The sequence below is a fragment of the Sturnus vulgaris genome, chromosome 2, assembly GCF_052056855.1.
Source record: "Sturnus vulgaris isolate bStuVul1 chromosome 2, bStuVul1.hap1, whole genome shotgun sequence".
NCBI lineage: Eukaryota > Metazoa > Chordata > Aves > Passeriformes > Sturnidae > Sturnus > Sturnus vulgaris.
In genome coordinates this window covers 98050836-98072476 of record NC_142244.1, presented here as the reverse complement: position 1 = coordinate 98072476, position 21641 = coordinate 98050836, and the positions used below count along the sequence as shown (strand labels likewise).

Below are 21641 nucleotides of genomic sequence, written 5' to 3'. Positions count from 1 at the left end.
TTTGAACATGTGCCCGTTTGTTCTGACAATTTCTACAGTGCGTTAATATTTTAATTTTTAGATGCTTTTTTATACCTAGTTTCATAATGCATTAAGAAGATAAACGTTTAAAATATGTGATATGTTAGGAATAAAAAACAAGTAGCAAAAATGTGACTTTTTCAGCAGTTTTAAAAAAATAGTGTATTCTGTGTCTAACTTAGTTCTCTCTGTTAGTTATCTCTCTAAAGTCTTTTATATGCAAAATTTTTTAAATTGCATCTCTCTCACTTACAGATCCACCTGAAACTGTAAGGCTAGTTAAACTTTTCAGAAAAACAAGAAAGTTGGATTTATATGTTTTTCGTTTTTCATCTCAAGCTTCTGGGATCGACTTTTCAAATGTATCTTTTGCAAGCCAAACAAAATAAACCTTGTCTGGGTTTAGAAAATGCCTGATGAACAGACTAGGTAAAATGTTAGGTGGCACAGGGAAGAGTTGCTGTAAAGAAACAATATAAGTAATTGATGCTATTAGGTGGATATTCCTTGCCTTCTGAAGACTGTGATAATGTGACTGAGCTGGCTTGAACAGAGTTAGAAAGGTGATGGAACAGATAAGCCAAAGGAAACATGAAATTTTCTACTGTTCCTGCTTCAGAAAGTGAATTTTGACCTCACTGAAACTGGACTATTATGGATGATGCCTTAAGTTTTAGCTTTCATCTTTTCCAGATTCTGTACTGCATTAGTATGTAACTCTGAACTTCATATGAAGTTTTAGCGAGTTCTCTTCACAGTTTAGTTAGACAAAACAATCCTTTTCCAGCCTGAGAACCAAGGACACTGTTGCAGCTTCGGGCCCAAAAAGTATGAACAACAGTGAATTGAGGAGAGCAATCTGGGAGGATGGGATTTTATAACCTGGAGCTGTAATTGGACAATTAACCCCAATATGTAAATGGACCAAACTTATAAAAGTGTGAAAATGTGTGACCCAGCACCCATCTTGGGTGGAGCCATGGCCGGGCTCTTGTACTGCCCAAGGTGTATCCTTTGAAGGCCTTTTTAATAAATAACTACTTTATTCCTTTAACACCTCTGTCTAGGTAGCCTCTCAAGGCATCAAAACAAGCAAAATTCATAGTAGGAAAAGCAAATAAACGTTTTCATCATCACCAAAATTGTTCAACTGATTATCTTTTCAATTCAACTAAATATACGTGATAACTTTTTTCAATCTATATTCTAAAGTAGAATTGATGTGAACTAGGATGCAAGCTAAAATGCCATGAATTTTGGGGAACCAGGTTGATGACAGCTAATAAGCTAGAGGAAAATGTCTCTAGCTACTTACTATTCAGTTTCTTTAAGAACTGTTCTCCAGTTAACCACATTTTTAAATCTGATTCTGTCTTTTTGTATCTTCTGAGGATGTTTATTAATGGATTGTGAATTTATTCTACAGTCACTTAATGTTCTTGAATTAAGAATAAGCTTCTTGCGTGTGTTGTGCAAGATGTAAGATTTTGTGGTAATATTTTGATTTTACATTGTACTCTGACTAAACTAATCTTTCAGATGGTTACAGGTAAATACAGGAAAGTGAAAGTTAATTGTCATATTAACAGTGTAAGAGGACTCTAAAGTGCTATGTCTTTGGTCATCTTTTGAAATTTAATGGGCAGGTGAGGTTCTGTTTTTCAATCAGTTTCTAAAGGCTGTCCAAAAAATTGGTTTGACATTTGATTTGGTGGAAAGCACTGCTAAACAATGATCAATGATGTTTGGAAAAGTGACTCAAACAAAGTGGCACTTGTTTCTGGATGAGCTATGCACATGATCTTGCCAAAGTAAGATCTGTAAATTCCTAAATCAAGTAAATGACAGGTATATCAGTGATGGTTAAGGATAGTGTGGAGGTTGAATGAGTATTTAATTGGCAAAGCAGTTCTTCATCTGACAAGTTAGAACCTGTTCTGGTTCCAGCCAAAATAGAGTTTATTTTTTCTTAGCAGCAGGTGCAGTGCTATGTTTTGGATTTAGTACAAGAATAAAGTTGATAACAAACACAGTGATGTTTAAGTAGTGTTTACCCAAAATCAAGGATTTCTCATTCTCTCATACTCTGCCAGTGAATAGGTGCACAATAAGCCAGGAGGGAACATGGCGAGGACAGCTTATCTGAACTGGCCAAAGGGATATTCCATACCATAGCACAGAATAAATTTCCAGTGTATAAACCAGGGTTGTTACCCAGGAGAGGAACCAGTTTTGGCTTGTGGATGGTCTGGGTATCAGTGTACAGGTGGTGAACAATTGTACTGTGCATCACTCTTCTTAGATTTTGTCTGTCTCTCCCTCTCTCCCTTTCGTTTTACAACTGGTAGTATTACCATTATTAATTTGATTACTTTCGATTATTAATATGTTCTTATCTCAACCCACAAGTTGTATTTTTTCCCTGATTCTTCCTTCTGACCCATCAGGTAGGACACACACACTAAGTGAGAAGCTGTGCAGTACTTAGTGTCCAGCTGGGGTTAAGCCGTGGCACAGGCTGAATGACAGACATACCACTGAGCTTGCTACACCTCTGAGACATAAGTGGCTGAAGACAGAATTTTGGCTATATTGGTATGGCCAAACTGAAAGACAAGCTTCAATACATCAGGCTGTGGTCAAAATGCAAATTTAATCTAAGAAGCTCCATCCATTTCTAATATGGAATTTTCTGGTAACTATTTGAGAGTTTTTCACAGTTAGATTTATTTTTAGTTCTAAAAGAATCTTAAGGAATGGTAATTTTGATTCAGTGGAGAAAGAAATTAATCCAAGATGACACTTACAAAATGACAGGCCTGCCACTGTGCTACTTTTATAAATATTTCTGTCAGAGTATAGACATTGTTATCTACAAGAGTAATGCAGTAGGCTTTCTGTTTCTGCAAATGCATTTTGAGTATTTCTATGTTGCGTAGAAGTGCATAGTGCATAGTCAGAAGATGAGGGAATGACAAGCAGAACAGAAGAAAAACATGCATGTATATATTTACCTATACGTATATAGGTGTGCTTTTGCATAATCCTAGAATCTATAAAGAGTGAGAAAAACTGAATTCCAAATTATACAACTGCTAGCAGTTGCTATAATCATGTCAGGGTTATGAAACTACAGTTATTCTTTCACTTTAATCTCTGGGTTTTGGCTCATCATCATTATCACAAAGCACAGATCTTTAAGGATTGTGTGGCTGTGTATGCCTTTCAGACATTCTCCATTCCTGGGTTGTTTTCATGATAACTGGGATTTAGTTGTTGCATCTCTTCAGCCAGTGCAGAATGTGTTGTGCATACTGTTTTCCAGTTCAAGTACAGTTGACTGTCCCTTGCAGCCATGAAGAGATAGTTTCATACCTCAATTTTAGTACGAAATGAAGCCAAGTCAGAAAGCACAAAAAGAGAAGAAAGGATAACAGATCAAGTTTCAATGGCAACTCACTCCAAATTTCTTTTTTCTTGAACAGTTCTATTCAACCAACAGTCTAATTTGCTTAATTATTGCTTCCTTGATTCATGTTGTGCCCTTGACACAGACTTCCTACCATGATCTTTTCTTTTCCTTGCTGTTTTTGTTTTAATGGTAGGAAGCTCTAATGAGTCCATGCTGTCTGTGCTCAGTGGGCCTGTAACCCCTAGAGATCAGCCAATTAACTGCAAACTTGGAATGATGCTTCCTGTTTGGCTGATACCAAACATTTGGCCTTTACATCAAGTCCTAAAGGACTGCATCCTAAACATGCTTTAATCAAAAAATAAGCAACACAGTTGATGCAGGTTTTGAATTATGTAATATTTAGTACTTACATTCTTTCTATGGCCATGCATGTGCCAGTTGTCTAGATTAAAATGAGGGTAATAATTTGATGAACAGGAAGTCTAGGATCTCTGATATTTTTTAGGGAACAATAAGATGAGAAGACAAAATTCCTTATTAATAGTCATGGCCTACCAAAGTGGGAGGTAGGCTGCTGGTTTCCACCTTCACTTTTGTAGCTTAATGAAAAGATGACATCCCATTGCAAAAAGCATTTTTGAACAGTATTTCATAACAAATAAAGAAGCAGGTTGATATGTGAGATGTGTTTCTATAGTTTCATGAGATTCAGGAATAGAATAGAATAGAATAGAATAGAATAGAATAGAATAGAATAGAATAGAATAGAATAGAATAGAATAGAATAGAACAGATCTATTTCAATTGGAAGGGACTTAAAAATGTCATCTAGTCCAACTGCCTGTTCAGGACTAACCAAGTTAAAGCATTCATGGCAATTAAACCAAGCAGTGGGTAACCCCACCTCTGTCACACTGTCACCTTCACAGCAGCAATCCTGACTTCACCTAAGGATTGCGACCAAGTATATAAAATTAATTGCTCCAGTGATGGGCTTGACATTATTGTAGCACACCAGATTACATAAAAAATATTTTAAAATAATTTTGTTATTTAAGTTAGCAAACAGCATCTTCTTTATCTAAGTGAGGTTGTTGCTGAGTGCTTTTAGTGTTCAGAGGCTGCTGAGGTTTCTTGCCATAGATTTGTTTTTGTGAACTTAAGGATTAACATGGAATTGATTAGAAATTTAATCAACCTGACAAAGCTCTGAGTACTAATGTTAACTTTTCTTTGATTAAAGAAAGTGATTAAATATTTAAAATATTAAATAAATTAAAAAATAAAAATTAATTAATGTTATTAATAAATTAAATAAATTTATTTTAAAGAAATAAATAAGTTACACCACCCCCAACTACCCCTCCCAAGAAAGCATAAGCATGTATAGATAAAATAAAACATGCATAAGGAAAGATCTGGTTGCCCATGAAATACAGTTTTTGTTCTCTGTTAAAAAGAACTTTGTAATGTATTCCCATACTCTATTTTTTCAAAACAGCACATTTCTTATCAAAAAATTTGGGAAGAAAATCTTTCCTTTGGCTCATAATTACAGTTGGCAATAATATAAATATGACTAATAGTACTTATTGGTACATATTAAAAAGGAAAGTTGTCTTTATAGCTTACTTATAAGGAGAATGAGTATCTTTTCAACAATGAAAATTAACTGGCAACCAAATGATTGGAATTATAAAATACAGACAAACATAGCAGAGGATTGTAACTGGATCACATACCAAATAACCAATAATGACCTCGGGAGAGGGATAAGACAATCTGTAAAATTTTCTAAATACCTCACTTTTTCTAAGTATTTTTGTAGTCTTTTGTATGTTAAAGGATACCCAGCAGCAGTGGGTAGCACTAAAGTTGTTAATTCAATCATAATTATTTGAGGCCTATGTGAATAAAGGTTGTTGGACTCAATGATCCTTGTGAAACCCTTCCAAGTTAGCTTATTCTGTGATTCTGGGAAATGAGAAGTAGTATTTTTATCAAACTAATTAAAGTGTGGAGAAGCTTTTGAACATAGTAAGTCATCCTCATATCAGTTTTAAAATACCCATTTTCTATTTTGAGTTGTTTTCAGAGTTTGCATGTGTTTACTTTTTGAAAAAAACCTACTATGAAGTAATCCTACATTATATTGTTTCTTAGATTATTAGATGTATGACATTGTAATTCCTTTAATAAGGACAGTGATCATTTAGAAGAGTATGAGGTATTACTGTATATGAGGGTTCTGTCTTCCAGCCTGCTCAAAATATTTTTCTGTTGGTTAATGCTTTAGCTAAATTAGTTGTAAATTATAAAGGAATATTATGTATGATGGTTGGAGCAGATCTGAAAGCCCTGTGAGCTCTTTGGATTTTGTTTAAGGGTGGGAAAACGTGGATATGTCTGCTGTATGTCCTTCCTACCAGAGAATGTTAGCTTTCAGATAAATTAAGAGCAATACACACACACATTTGCTATTTCTCTATTGCCTATTGATTTCTTGGTTTGCTTTCTGGGATTGCATTGTGGATAAAATACTCTTAATCAGAAATAAGCTGTAATTGGTATCTAAGTGCCACTCAAGGACGAGCTAAGCACTGGCAAGAGGGTTATAGTACACTGTGGTGTTTGCGAAAGGATTTTGAAGCTTAGTTTTCATACAATCTACCTTATAAATTCTAGGTGTTTAACTGAATATTGTCCTATTTTCAACATATGCTTTTTCTTGAGAGAAGGTCTTCTGAAGTTCATTTTCAAGGGCTTTTTCTTACATAGCTTATGTTCATCATTTTAGGATTGAGACATTAGAGAAGACAGGGGGGCTGTCTGTGTAGGCCTGAGCATTTATGTGACCTTGCTCCTGCACTCTGTGCTGGTAGTACACAAACCAGCTGTTTTCTTGAAGCTAGAAGACTGTAGGACTTCACCTGTATGTGTAAGACCATTGAACAGTGGATTTTCAGGCTAAGGTATTGTCAGAGCTTGCTATGTGATTGTGTCTATGATGGTGTTATGCCTTCAAGTCAATCAACTGCAAACAGAAATAAAAACCCCAGTGTGGGTGAGAGATGCAGAATCCCCAGGCAGGTGCAAAGGAGAGCTATTTTATTGCAAAAACCGGGCCGTTTTAAGCTGTTAGCCCATTATCAGTTGCGTAGTTTTAAATCATAACAAACATAATTCAACCAACCACCTTACACCAGGATGTGAACACATAATGGTTACATAACCTGTTTTTCTACCCCTAATTCAGCTGAGCCTCTTTCCCACAGTCCTTTTTTGCTTAGCCAAAGTAACACGCCTGAGCCATGATTTTACAAAGTCTTCCCTTTGTAAGGCTTACCTACATGCAACACACAAGATATTCAGTTGGGGAGCTGAGGAAACTGAAATTAAGGTTCAGTCCTGAAGCAGCATGTATAATTCTCTTCCTTATGTCAAGTGTTTTCCCAGTTTATCATGGAGGTCACTTTCTTGCTTATCTTGAAAAACATTCCTGTATAATTCTGTAGCATAGACAGAAGTTTGGTTGAAGATGAACATTTGAAAAAATAGAAGAGCTTTATAATCTTTCCTTCTTTATCTGAAAGCGTTTCAAAAGAAATAGATCTGAATCTGGACAGGCAGAAGTGGTACAAGTTAAGAACAGTGTTTCATTCAGAGATAGAGAAATAGAAGAAAAGGGATGGTAGAAAAATTTGAAATTATATAAAATATAATGTAGCAAAAATGTATGTGCTGTTCACTGTTCTAAACTATTGTGCATGACACAGAGATCATGTTTGTCTAAAGCTAAAAGGAAAAAAAAATTCTCTTCACTTTCCATCAATTTTAGTTAGTCTTCGGGAGTTTTGTCTTGTTAATTTTCACTTCATGATCAATAATGTCATTTGATTATAAAATGTGATAGCTTAAAAGGAGTAATGTAGAAAACAGTGTTGTAATAGCATGTAAGCAATTAGATAGGGATTCTCAGATCATTTTAGTGTACCATTTTTTGGTTTCTTGAACTCTTGGTGTACATGGTTGTATTAGTCAATTAGAAGGAAAATGTGGGTTAGCCCAAGGGTTTTGTTGTTCAGTATATGTCTTATTTTTAGTTTGTCAGTTGATCCAGTGTGTTAGTGACCATTATGTCTGCTGAATCTAAAGAGGACAACACCACATCTGGAGTCTAATGGAGGGATAAAAGTTCATTTTCCAAAAACATAATATATATGCTTTCCTGCAATTTTCAGAACAAAAGAGCCAATCTCTTTCTTTTAGATGTGTCTGTAGTCTCAGAAGAAAAAGGTCCTTTCTGTTGATTTAATTTGTTTTCTTTTTTTTTCCTTGAAGTTGATAACTTCATTGACATTTGTGATTAATTGGGTTTTAAAGATGCTGACATTTAAAGTTGGTCCTCCTTCTTTGCAGGTCCTGTAATGAAACTCTGCTTACAATTCTTTACACTTATTTTTCTGTGAAGTAGTCACTGATGCTTAACTGTTGTAGCGAGTATATATTAAGCTTCTGTGTCAATCTAAAACTTCTTATTTAAAGAGATAGCAAAAACATACCTCTACCTATCTGAAAACAAGGGTACATTTGGAAATAAATCATAGCAATGTGGGATATTTATTCCTAATTTTCTTATAACTACTTGACGAATTTATGTGATTCTGCATAAGATATTTGTTGCCTGTGTGCCGCATTTGGAGTGTATTCTTATACTGGAAAAACAGAGATCCTTAATTCTTTTGATCTTTCTTTAATCTTTATTCTTGCTGTGTATGTCTAAGTTTTCAGTAGGAGACGTGGAGGGTAGTCCCCCCTAGGGAGTCTAGCAGAGGGGTCTGTCTAGGATAGATGGGCGTTGATCCCTTACATAGTAGCCACAAGTAAGTTAGAAGTTAGGAAGATCATGGGAATTTTCAGTATACTTCTTCCTAGCCATGGAGCTTTGAATTGGTTGGTTTTGATTGTCATTTCATTGAAAAATCTTTGTAACTATAGAATATATAATGACACAGTATTTGCCAGGAGAAGTTTCTTACAGGTCTTTAAAGCACTTCCTCAATTCTCCTTCTGTTGATGTTTTCTTTAAAAAAAAATTACAAAGATACTAAGGAAGATATTATCTTAATGAAGAATTGTATGCTGAATTAGTACAATAATTGTGTCAGTAATTTGACATGGTGGCAAAGTGTCTAGAGCTAAACTGGTGGTAATTGATGCAAACAAAAATGGATTTTCCTGATCTGTAGCTTTTAAAAAGAGGAAAACAAACCTGGAATGAAAGTATTTTTCAGCTGCTACTGCTTAGAGCTTGTCATGTTATGCTAGCTATCCTTCCAAATGCAGTTTAATTTTTTTTTTTCTGGGCAGCTGATTTGCCCCTTGTACTTTTTTTTTTTTCTATCTCGCTCTATTTACATGTATGCAAATAATATTTTTTTTAAGTGGCATGTTCTCTGAAAAATGTAAATATTTTCTCTCTGAAGGTACTAGGGACAGCTGCATTTTAGCTCCCTTATTGTGAGAGAAATCAAACACGCATGCATACACATTTACACATTGAAATCATGACATGCTCTAGGAATATAAAAGAGAAATAACCTTTCTGCAACAGTGCTTTTCTGTGGCTGGCTACCTCCAACAGAAACATAGAATAAACATACCCAGTGAGAGATGAACTGAAGCTGTGATGCAGTGGGACTGAAGAAAATTAGCTATTTGAAAAGAGCACAACTTTTGAGAAAACTAACCATATCATAGCGAGGGTGTAGGAGATAGGAAGAGTCTTCTGTGTGTGTAATCTTTGGACTGCTTTATGTTACCACACTTATGTATGCTAGCCTTGCTAAACATTGCACTTTATTAAATTCCTTCGAATGAATGCATTTTATTTTAGGGAAGAGACACTTATACTACTGCTTTACATTAAGGAATCTTAGTGCTTCCATTAATTTAATATAGATTTCACATTATTCAGACTGAAGATATAAGCCATCTGGAATAAAAAGCTCGCTTGTATTTAAGATCGTATTTCAGTGAGAGGACATAGTAGCATCATTTGGGAAAAAATGCACTTTCTTAATATAACCACTTAAGGGAGCATAGGAAGGCTTTTAAATGGCTGATATATTGACCTTAGAGGAGCAGTGGTGCTTGCTATGTCTGTCCATCTCAAAATCTAACATTAGCTTAAAGGCCATCTTCAAATACAAGCATGAAGCTGGAAATGTCAGTTATTAATTGTTTGATTAGATTCTGGAGAAAAAATGAGAAATCTGCAGAGAGTCATTCCTACAAGTCCTATTTCCAGATAGGTAGATTAGTTGCTCTACCTATTTACTAATCTACACACTTTATTATCAGTAGTACTTAGAACTTCTCAAAGGTGGGCATATGACTAAATTGGAAAAAATAACCATATTGTTTATAGAATTGAATGGCTGGATCACAAGGGAAATACAAATCAGAGGTGCTGAGGTGGCAGAGGAGAAGTAGGAATGGTTTAAGGGAGTGGGGACTAGACATAATGATGGCAATGAATCAGGAGGAAAGGAATAAGATTATTTTTGTATAACCAGGCATGAAAAATAGGATAAGAATTAATTTAGTTGGAAGATGAAAACAGAATTGTGCTCAAGTTGTTTCAAAGAGCCAAAAGTCAGCTGGACTACCTGAAACTAATATCCTGTGTCCAGTAAAGTTGGGATTAATGCCAAAAAAGCACAGCTAAAATTATTTTACAGGTATGGAGGAATTTCTCTTCTGAATTGGTAAAGACCAGATATCCACACTTGATCTTCATTAGATAATGCTAATTATTTCGTCTGAGAAAAGTATCCGGCATTCAGAATGCTTCAGCAAAGGAACATTAAAAACCCTTCAGAGAAAACTCAAAACTTGCACTGAATCACAAAGTATGTTTCCCTCTTACACAGACTGGTTGTGTTTTCACTGTTCATTGCATTAACCTTCCCTAGAAGACTGGATCAGATTGAAGTTTCTACCCATTAGGCTTGAGGTGTTCATTACTCTGGGTTCACAGCATCGATAGATAAAGCTCTGGTATTAGGGACCATGACTGACAGCTGCTCTCCTCTGCCCAGTGTGACTTGCTTTAGTAATTGCAAAAGAGAGAAACAGCTCTCTTACAGGCTGGCTTGAACTAGCGGAATACTTACTTCAGAAGTTAAAACTCTGCAATCCAGTGAGAAGAATATACTTCTTTGATTTCTTTTTTTCCCAGGAGCATAACTGTATATGAAAGAAAATGTTCTCCCAAACTCTTAGAGTTTCAACTAATAAATTTACATAATGTGGGGACATTGCTTAATGAGTTTATAGTGGGTCTCATTATGTTGTGATGTTAATCACATTTTTTACATATTTTGAGAAAAACATTGTTTGATAACAGAAAAAGTATGTATATAACTTACAAAATGTTCCATGATTTTTGAGTGTAGAAGGAACATTTCAGATATAGTGAGAATTTTCTTTTACAATGACGGTTTGAAATAGGTTTATTACATTCAGTAAGACAGTATTGTTGAAGTATTGCTAAATGCTATGTAATTATGTAATACATATACCAACTTACATGCATATACATAACAACTGAAATGTATTTATTTGTCTTGCAGGGGTCAGTAAGCTGATCCATCATTTACACAAACACAAGGTACCCATAGCTGTTGCCAGCAGCTCAAGTGAAGCGTCATTTCAGACAAAAACAACCAGACACAAAGACTTATTTGGTCTTTTTCATCATGTTGTGTTGGGAGATGACCCTGAGTTGAAGCGTGGCAAGCCACATCCTGATCCATTTTTACTTTGTGCAAAGAGATTTCAACCTCCTGTACCACCAGAAAAGGTAAGAGGGGGAGGGCACAAATTAAATTTAGGAATTTTCTGTTTGGGCTATATTTGGAATTTTTTTTAATGTGATAAAGACTTAGATTAACATAAACATTATAAAAATCAGCAACCCCTGTTTTCAAAAATGTTTGTACTTTTGAAGATAGAGATTTCCCCCCACTACATCTAGAGTTTGTTATGCAGAATGCTCTGATTTGATACATGGTAGCATGCAGTATAGGAAAGTGTAATGATTTTCTGCTGTATACATAAATCTGCAAGCTTAACTTCACCATTCAGAGTTTGTAAACAGTTATTTAAACATAGGTCAGTTTATTTTTCATACATTCATGGCTGATTTACCTCTTAAGTGTCAAAACATTAAATAGAGTTATTTGTGAAGAGGACATATTTTTCTGAAGCTATTTCTTTCTTTCTACTAGCAGTCTAAATCTCTGAGATCACAGTTATTGTTTCTGATTTTAAATATCGGTTTGAGCAGTCTTTCTCAAATGGTAGATGTGTTTAGTTTTCCTGTCATATATATAACTTTACAAACTATTCTGAAATAAAAATCTGTAGGGAGAATATTTCACATGAACTGAGAGTTAAAATAATGTCTTCATTTTATTTTAAATTAAATTGCCTTTATCCTTAAAATATTTTTCTCACTTCTTCACTGTCCCAAGTGGAACATAACTTCAGCATTTTTGGAGTTAGTTTCATTACTGCAGAAAAATGCATTACATGCTAATTTTAAGGAAAAAAATTAGGTAGATTAGACTGTGGTTACTGTTCTCTCTGTAGAATTACTGGGGGAAAAAAAGGCTACAGAAATACATATGGAATGATTAGCTAAGATTCCACACCTTTCATACTTCAAATTCTCACCTAGAGTCTAAATTGTATTTTCATTGCCTGGGAATACAAAGTGAATTAAGTTTGATGTGGTGTGGTTTACTGTTGAACAGAGTTAACCAAACCGGGTTTATGTTTTGGTTTGATTTTTTTCTGTTGCAACTACTCTTGATGTTCTATATATGTGAATCTACTTCATTTGTAAGCTTGCATGTTCACCAAATGTACATAACGAAGGAAATTGAATGTCAGCTGTGTTAATGGCAAATTAAACTATAATTTCATGGGAGGAGCAGAAGGAGATCTTTCTTAGTTTATGTGGTTCTATTTCAGAAAACACACAAGGTGGTTATACTTAAAAAAACCAAAAACATTAAAAAACAACCCAAAAGGAACCAACAAAAGCAGTGAACCAGTGACACTGTGTAGATACTTGTATCCTTTAGTTGTGTTAGCATTGAAAAAAATATGAAGAAATATTAGCATCTGTATTACAATTAATATTTTTAAATTATAAAGGTATGTTAGACAATCAAAAGTATAGATTGTTAACAGTAGTTTTATATTTTTAATCTTGTTAACTTCTCTTTGAAAAAGAGCATAGATGTTTGAATCCATATTTTTCCGTTCTGAGAAGTTTACAGCATCAAATTCCCTTAGTGCAGATAATTCAACTGAACTTTTTTTGTTTCATCAACAAAAGTCACAAATGTTAAAATCTGGGAAGTTCACATATGCACAGAATTCCCAGGAGGAAGGAAATGAAAACAAGACATGTGAAACTACCCAAAACATTTGTGATCAGTTGCAGAATCTGCAGTGTTTTGTGCCAAGCAGTGAACTAATAGAGCTACAGGTTTGGATTTCATGCCAGCAATCATTAACATGCAAGGTTGCAGCCAAGTGTCAGGAGGTAATGTCTACATAAGCAAATAATTGGACTTAAGCAAAACAAGTTGTTAGAGCATCGTAAGTAGTGCTTAGGCCCATACATAGATGCTATATATTATTTGAACATTTTGTAATGGATTGGATTGACTGTGACTCCAGGCCGAGATAAAGTTCTTTGGAGTTTTGTATTCTTAAACATTGGAGGTTTCTTGATGAGTGCCTGCAGAGAACTTCCACTGGAGCTGCCTGCTAGGGCACCTAGTGCATACCATAACTGCTCAGTGAAACAGTAAGGGAGAGAGTGAGAACTTTCAAGGTTGCTTCAAAACTTTGTTGCTGCTGTTAGCAAAATGTACAATGTAGGCATAGAATTTAGCTGTAGTGTCATATCACAGTGGCTGTACATATAGCCACTGGCTATACAGAAGTATGCAGGCATACTTCTGCATGTAGATCAGTATTTAAGTGATTTATAAATGGATATGCTATCTGCTTTACTCTTATTGAAGGATGTTATAAATATCCATCTCGAAATTTCTTAGATGTTGACCTTTTGATTTGAAGTCTTTGGTTAACTAGGAACTTAATAAACATAATGATGAAATAATAGGAATTTCAAAAAAGATACAGCCTGTAAATTTAGCCTAGGTCTCCTATCTTGTGCTGCATGAAGCATCATATGAACTTCCAACACTAGTAACAATGCAAAATCATATAAGTATATAAGTAAATCAGTCAGGTAATCAAAATATTAACTGGAAATCAAATACTAGAAATTTTGTATTTTAATTAATTTTTTTAAAAATGTATTCCAAATTCTGCTCTCAAATGCACAGATGCAACTTCTTTGAAAACCATCTGGAGATGTAGATCTGTAGAAACAATGTATTCTTGAATGTTATAGAAGTTTCAGGCCACAATGTTCAAAACACTGTGTTCTTTTCATAAATGTTATTTAAATGATTGAAAAATAGTTTTCAAAGTATTATTTCTGTTTGGATTCTGGTCAAACTGGACATTAATGAATCCAGGGACCCTAATGGGATGCACCCTCAAGCACTGAGAGATCTGGAAGATGTCCTTGAAAGACCACTTTCCATAATCTTTGATCTATAGTGGCCATTGGAAGAAGTGCTTGAAGGCTGGAGACAGCAAATGTCACTCCTGTGTTGAAGCCAGGCAAGAAGGATGACTCAGGGGACTACAGGCTTCTCAGCCTCATCTCAATCCCTAGAAAAAGATGATGGAACAACTTTTCCTGAAAATCACAAGCAAACCATTAGGAATAGTCAGTATGGCTACACCAAAGGAAAGTCATGTTTAATAAACCCAATAAACTTCTTTGATGGAGTGGCTGTCCTGGTGGACATGGTGAGACCAGAGGCTGTTGTGTACCTGAACTACAGTAGTGCCTGTGACACTCTCACACATATGGTGTGGATGAACAGACAGTGAGGTGGTTTGAAAACTGGCTGAGTGGCAGGCCCAGAGGGTTATGATAAGTGGCACAAGTCTAGTTGGGTGCCACTGATTAGTGGTGTGCTCCAGGGGTGAATACTGGGTATATTTAGCCCTGTTTAACATCTTCTTTAGTGGGGTGGATGAATTAAGAGAATGCTCAATAGGCTCTTACTAATGCATATGAATACCTGAAGAGAAACTGTAATGAGGAAGGAGACAGACTTTTTTCAGCAGTGCCCAGTGACAGAACCTGAGGCAATAGACACAGACATACACAGGAGACTGTCTGAGCACAAGGCAATACTTTCTTTTTACTGTGAGGATGACCAAGCACTTGCAAAGGTTGCCCAGGAGATTGTGTATATACTCAAAATTTGTCTGGACACAGTCTTGTGCAACAGAGGAGGTTGGACAAGATGAGCTCTGGAGGTCGTTTCCAATCTCACTCATCCTGTGATTCAGTGATTAACTTCACAGATTTGATCTGGGAAAAAAAAATAAGGGAAAAAAATACTTCTGAAAAATATTTTTCTGTTCCGCTTTAATTTATAGGACTCACATTACTTGAAATCATGTTTTTAGAATTTGAAATACTAGAATATTAATTTTTGACTTAAAAGAGTTTATAGTAACCAGGCCATTTGTGTGTATTTTTTATAATTTATACATATATATTTATATATCAACTATAACTTTTCAATGCTATCTTGAAGAAGTTTTGTTTCATAATAGCAAAAATGGTATGCAAATAAATTTATTTTAGATATGACTCTGAATCAGAGAGTTTCTGACATCTGCATGCCAAGATTTATACATATTTCCAATATACTTCTGTCATCATAACCTCATGGATTAATTAACTTTCTGCTTAAGGGCATTGAAGGCTAAGGCATTTCTTTCCAGTATTTTGGCTGATTTGCCTATAGCTTTTCTGTAGAATAAAGGACCTTACTAGTAGTTTAAAAGCAAATAAATCCATTTATATCCACTTTTTAAACAGATAGATTGTAGCAATACAAATGGTCATAACTCTCTTATGAAGAATCAGTCTTTTCTATTTTAAAAGTTACAAGTGATGTAAATCATTGCCTTAATTTAAAACACTATTTCTTTGCAGTTTCTTCCATTTCTAATTAATTAATTGATCCCATAGTTACAAATAATCTCTGTACCAAATCTAGAGAGAGCTCATTAAAATTTTTCCACACTGATTAAATGGCATTAGGATTTATGAGTCTCAGTGGGCATTTTGTCATAGAACAGAGAAGTTCAAAGAGATTTTCTGCTACTTTTTTGCTCTAGAAGATATAAGGAAAGAACTGTAGATTCAGAACATTATGACATTCAAATATTTTGTAATTTTATTCTATATTGTATACAACTAGAACAGGATAAAGAAGGCTGATTTAGCACTTAATGTGACTAACATTGTTATTGTGAGCTTTTGTAAAAAAGGATGCTAAAACCATTTTTTTGTATTATCCCCTTCATTTTTAAACTTTTTCTACTTTTTTCCCCCACTCAACTCCTCCATTTTTAATGTATGCATGTAGCGTATATATTTTACTCAGTATAGTTTTCAGATAAGCAGATATTTAATTAGTAACATTGCTGTTACTCATTGTATACCTGGAGGTTGAATGTGTTAGGAGTACTTTATTTAAAGTACATACAGACATGAACAGCAATTCTAGGTGGTGCACTGAGCTGTAAATTGGAATCCCTGCTGTTCAAATCAAATGTTTTAGTCACCATAAATCTGTCCCTTTTCAATTTTATTGGCTTATACCCTTTCCTAAATGTTTACAATTCACGATTTTTTTTATTTTAGAAATAAAGGCATTAAATGTAAAAACACAGACATTTTTCAGCTTAGTTCAAATATACATCCATGGCTGTGTCTTTCTTTGCATAGACCTAGATTACCAATGTTTTTCTCATCTGAAATAGCCTTCTAAAGAGCTATTCATGGTATAAACCATTCTGATTTACCCAAGCCCTGCTGTCTTATATCCTTGGACTCACAGTTCTTACCAGCTGTTTTAGTATATTGTTAGATACTTTTCTTTTCCAGTGGATATAACCTGTGATTATAGTGGTCAGAGTATAAAGTGCTAGGCTGCATTCAGGAAGAGAGATGAGGAAGAATTTGTAGATGATCACTGTTGTTCTCAGACATGTGGTTTGACAGAAGCATACACAGCATATGCCAGTGGCTGCCTATTACAAAGAAGAATCAATGTTGCTCTGCAACTCCTTCTGGCTGAAGGTGCATTTTGAGGTAGAAAGCAGAATTCGTTCTTTCTTTTCAGAAGCCACTGGAAATTCTTATCTGCACTGGTTCATTAATTAATTCGGCATTTGATGGGTTAGTCAGTAAAGAACTTCTTGCCTTGTCTGCTTTGTTGATATCAACTCCAGTGTAGCCATGGGGTTACTGGACTGAATGAAAGTCTGGGATATTTGAGTGTTTCTGGGGTGTGTTTTCTTGTTGTCCCACATCTGCAGGGTTGTACTCTGGCAGTGTTCCTGTTAGCCTTGCGTCCTGTGCTACACAGTGACCAGCATCCAAACTTAGCAGAGGTTTTCCCGTGGGAGAAGTGTGTCGTGGTGGGGATGGTACACCCTGGGAGGTGGTAGGACAGCAACTGATTCAGTGCCATGAGAGGTTGAAACCACTGCTCCTGAGTACTCACACCTTGCTTAAGTATTTTGCAGCAAAAGCAGGGTTCACTCCCTTAACAAATTTGGATTACATTACTCTTATTGTACATAGAGTGATTAAAAAGCGAATGAACTATGTCCCAGCATTTGTGTGTACCCAGATTAGTTTAGTTATGTCATGTAAAACATGCCCTGAAGTGTTGAAAGTGGATAGCAGGTGAAGTCTGAAAGGGTGTATCTATGGCTTGGGAACAGAATGTTTCAACTTGTCTGCCTTCTAACCAATATGAGGTGCCTAGTCCAAGGAACATCCCTTTTTCTGATTTTCTAGCTTTTTGGAGAAATGGATTTTTTTGCTTTTATGTATGCATGCAAAATTGCCCAGTCTTAACAGCTTGTATCTTTTTATCAGGAACTAAAAATACCCAGCAGTTAGTCTTTTGTAAAGCATAATTGGAAAAGTAGTTCCAGCACATTTCTACACTGCCAAGAAAAATTCTCCATTGAGAACATAACAGCAATCTGGAATTTCAGCTTTCCTTTTAAATCAGATCAGAAGAGAGTTTCATCCTTGTCTTGTCCACTGTGTGGACTACTTCCTGAAAAAATTGAGGAAAACATCTTTTTGCAACTTTTGAACCTGAGAAATTCAGTCTCCCAACCTTTGGACTTCCTTGGGAATTGTCATGTTACCACATGATACATCAGCTCTTTGCTCAGAATGGTTCTTGGCCAGAACTTTTTCCTGAATTCCTCAAGCCTTTGCTTTTATTGTTCTGCAATGTCACTGAAGGCATTTCTAGATGGCAATTTGTTTTTTATTATTTAGTGTATGTTGCTGGACTAGTCCTTGAATTCCTGCTATTATGGGGTGCTGCAAAATAATAAACAGCATAGCTTTTTTTATGGGTTCTTCTCCCTACTGGAGAAGCTATTGATATCAGACAAACACTGGAGAAATTTAAAGGAATAAATTATTAATAAATCATACTCGTAAATTGTGTACTGAGCAATTTAAAGTAATTAGGTATTGAACAATATCATTTTATTTATATTTCTAGAAGTTTACTGCTTGGGATGCAAAGATACAGCACTCCAGTGGAATGTACTTCCATTGTGATACATCAGTGAACAGCCTGTTGGCTGAATCCAATGCCTTCCTCAGCTGCTGCAGTCTAAGCATGTAGCCCTTACTTGTGTCTCCCAGGCTGGATGATGAAGTCTGTTGTTAGGAAGCTTGCCTTCCATCTGTAGAGAAAAGAACATGAGATATTTAACCATGTCTCACAATCTGGGACTTCTGAAGATCTACTTGTTGCAGCCCATGGGTAGAGGGTGTGATGTTGGTTGTAGGTTCTTGTCAGGTGGAGCAAAGGCACTGGACCACATGTCAGGGAACTCTTTTGTTTTATTATACAGTCTTCTTAACTGTGGCAGCCAGCTCAATGTTTACACTCAAAAGGTATCAGCTACCAGGCCCTTAGTTTTGTACAGTACACTTCACAACTCTAAAAAACCTCTTTAGAAGGTGCTGGCTCACAAACAAGCCACCACACCACTACACAAAGGTAATGAGTTGGGGTGGGGGAACGGAGCACAAGTCTTGAAGGTGAGCAGGAAGTTGGCTCTGGACAGCACTGCCACATCTCCATGGGACCCTCTCCTCTAATCACCTTTCCTGTAGCAACACTCTGACTGTTTGAGACAAAACATGCTTAAGTCCGGTCCTCTACACTACTATACACAGGCATCTTTTCCCTAAATTCGTAATAGGCCACTATTTTATACTTAAAAGATAATTAAAGTAAAAAGATTGTTTATTTGTTTGTTTTCAGGTTTTTTTTTCAATTATCATGCTCTCAGTTCCTGTGATTGTTTTACTTCCTCCCTTTTCTTCTGAAGCAGGTGTACTTGTGTGTTCACACGTGCACTCACCCACTCTCTCAACCTACCCCTCCCCATGCTGGCAAGAAAAGTGAGATGTTGTATGGCTTGCAAGTAATTTAACTTTTAAGTGTTCCAGACATTGCCCTTGTTACTGCAGTGCATGTTTATTTATGGATGTATTTGTCTTACGGAGATGAAAAAGTCATTGAAATTCCACACAAAAAGTAACCTGGTCAAGGTTTGCTTTCACTGAAGGTATCTTAATGATTGGAAGAGGAAAGAAGGATTATAATTAGTTCTTAGTCTTTGGGGTACTCTACTTGGGGGGTGGAGAGGTAGGAATACTTTTTTTTTCCCTTGCATTTGTCTTGATAATGTATCAAGTAGCTGCTAAGGGAGTTGATGAAATGTGATGCAGAATAATAAATTATGCTCTGCAGCCTTCTTTGCTTCTACGTGAGGTGAGTGTGTAAGCACAAAGAGACTGGTGCACCTCCAAATTCAAAAAGCATTATGTTCAGATTAGCAGGTCACTGGAGATGTGTTGCTAATTGTTTTAGGGAACTCATTATGGGTATTATCACATATTAATTATGCATGGTAAGTAGGAAAAAAGGGAAAAAATCCTTGTTTTATGATAACTTGCTCACTCAGTTATCTTTTCTTTCTTTCAAGACCTTGAGCGTTTTCTTAGAGATGCCAAACAGCAGTCATTGAATAATTAGATTTTAATTAACAAGAATTTTCACAAAAAATGTTTTTAATGTCTTTTGAGTTATAGCAAGCATGAATGAATACCTCTTTCAATAAGATCTAGTGCACTGATTCTCTCTGTATATGGAGTTACCTTTGTAATCACCCAGAGCTTGTTGTAACAGTGGTTTTCAACAGTTTCAGGACAAAGAATGAAGACTGAAAGAAGGAACTGCATTGTTGCCAATATTTTTTGGTTGCTTCTTTTTAAATTACTGTCATAGGGAAATCTTTGGAAACCTTTGAAAGACTACAGTCAGCTATGTGTTGTTTTAATGCACTGAGGCTAGGGGATGATAAGTTTATTTTTTTCTCTTAGTTTGTTTAAATTACTTGTTCTTTGTGGAGCTGCGGTTGTAGGCAATTTTCTGAGAGCTGGTATTACATGGTAGGCTTCTTATTCTGTTGTGTGATAAAGAATTTGTAAGAGTCTGTCTTTTTGGCATGATTGCAGAAAACCTACATATAGAACCATCAATTAACACTGGTAAATTATTTATAGTCTAAACAGGGCATAGCTTTTTGCTCAGACTGATTGCTGCATCACAAAATAAGTGCACTTAGAAGGTGATTACAAAGTGTACTCCATTAAGCAGTATTGGAGATTTTTGTTTTATTATTATTGTGATAGGTGTTATAAAGATAAAAGACCTTGTAGTATACAAAAGAACTGAAGACATGAAGACTGGTCTGCTAAAAAAGGATGCTTAATATTTCCATTTCAGCATCTTTTTATCTTAGAATAATAGCATAATCCAAAGCCAAGAAGAAAATGGTTCAAGTTAAACTTCAGTAAGACTGAAGTGATTCTAATTTAAAGTAGAATACAATTCCAGGTAGTGGTAGAAATGCTTCCCTCCTATTCCATTTTTGAAACAAAGCTTTTAATTTTTTTTCTAAATGATACTAAATATAGGAATTGCTGTTCATGCTCACATTCATAGTCCAGATTATTTGGTACCATCTCTGATGATAGCTAATAATCACAGCTTAAGAATCACTTTTTAGCTACAGGTGGTTAATTTATCTACTTAAATTCTGTTGCTCCCATATCAAGTAATTTTTAACAAAAATAATAGGCTGTAGTAACTCTTCCACAGGATGTGTGGTTTTTCTTTATACTGATGTGTGCCTGGGACAATGAATTCTGTATATGTTGTATATGTTCCAGTGTCAGCTTTTTATATGTTATGAGTGAGAATGATAAGAAGAAATTGATCTGCCACTCAGTATTGTAAATACTGCTTGTCACATCCCTTTTTACTTTTTGCACCATAAATTGAGCTCTTTAGAGTCTATTCAAAGCCTCACCATCTGAACGGGTTGTGTTTGGGATTTTTTTGTTGGGGTGGGGGCAGTGATGTGGTTGGTTGCTTGGGGTTTTTTCTCTTCAGAAGCATTCTGACTGCATTTCTTCAGACTCCTTCTATCAAAAACGTTTTAACATAGAATAATGTCTTTGGGATATAGTACATAGAGCATTTCACATGAGACCACTTTATATGTCTGTGAATATAAACATTATCACCCAAGCTCTAAATTTTCACTGAGCTGGTCTCCCAAGTTCTGAGTTTTCACTGAGCTGTTTACAGTGATGTCCAGTATTTAAACCAAATGTTAGAAAATGTATATGTAATTTATTTTCTTCCAGCTAATGTGTACTGCCATGTTTCTTGACCATTTAGTTTCAATTGACACTTGACTGCCCAGTAGACTACTTTTTCACTCCAATTTTCTTACAGATGTTATCCCAGATGACCTATAAAACTTTGAGTTATCAGCAGATTTTACCAAGTATAGAGATAAGGATTACTAGCCAACACTTCCCTGAAAAGCACCG

General features: G+C 35.5%; 1 protein-coding gene and 1 non-coding gene across 2 annotated transcripts in view; one reads left to right on the top strand and one right to left on the bottom strand.

Annotated features, from left to right (window-relative positions):
• Positions 1–21641, top strand: part of PUDP (pseudouridine 5'-phosphatase) — a 63803-nt gene that overhangs the window by 24705 nt on the left and 17457 nt on the right. Inside the window, exon 3 of the mRNA XM_014884526.2 lies at positions 11074–11303. Coding sequence (XP_014740012.1) covers positions 11074–11303 — 230 coding nt within the window. The remainder of the gene's footprint in view (positions 1–11073; positions 11304–21641) is intronic.
• On the bottom strand, positions 9426–9499 carry LOC148224918 (small nucleolar RNA SNORD36). The gene has a single exon (XR_015802016.1). It is a non-coding gene; the product is annotated as a small nucleolar RNA SNORD36 (small nucleolar RNA).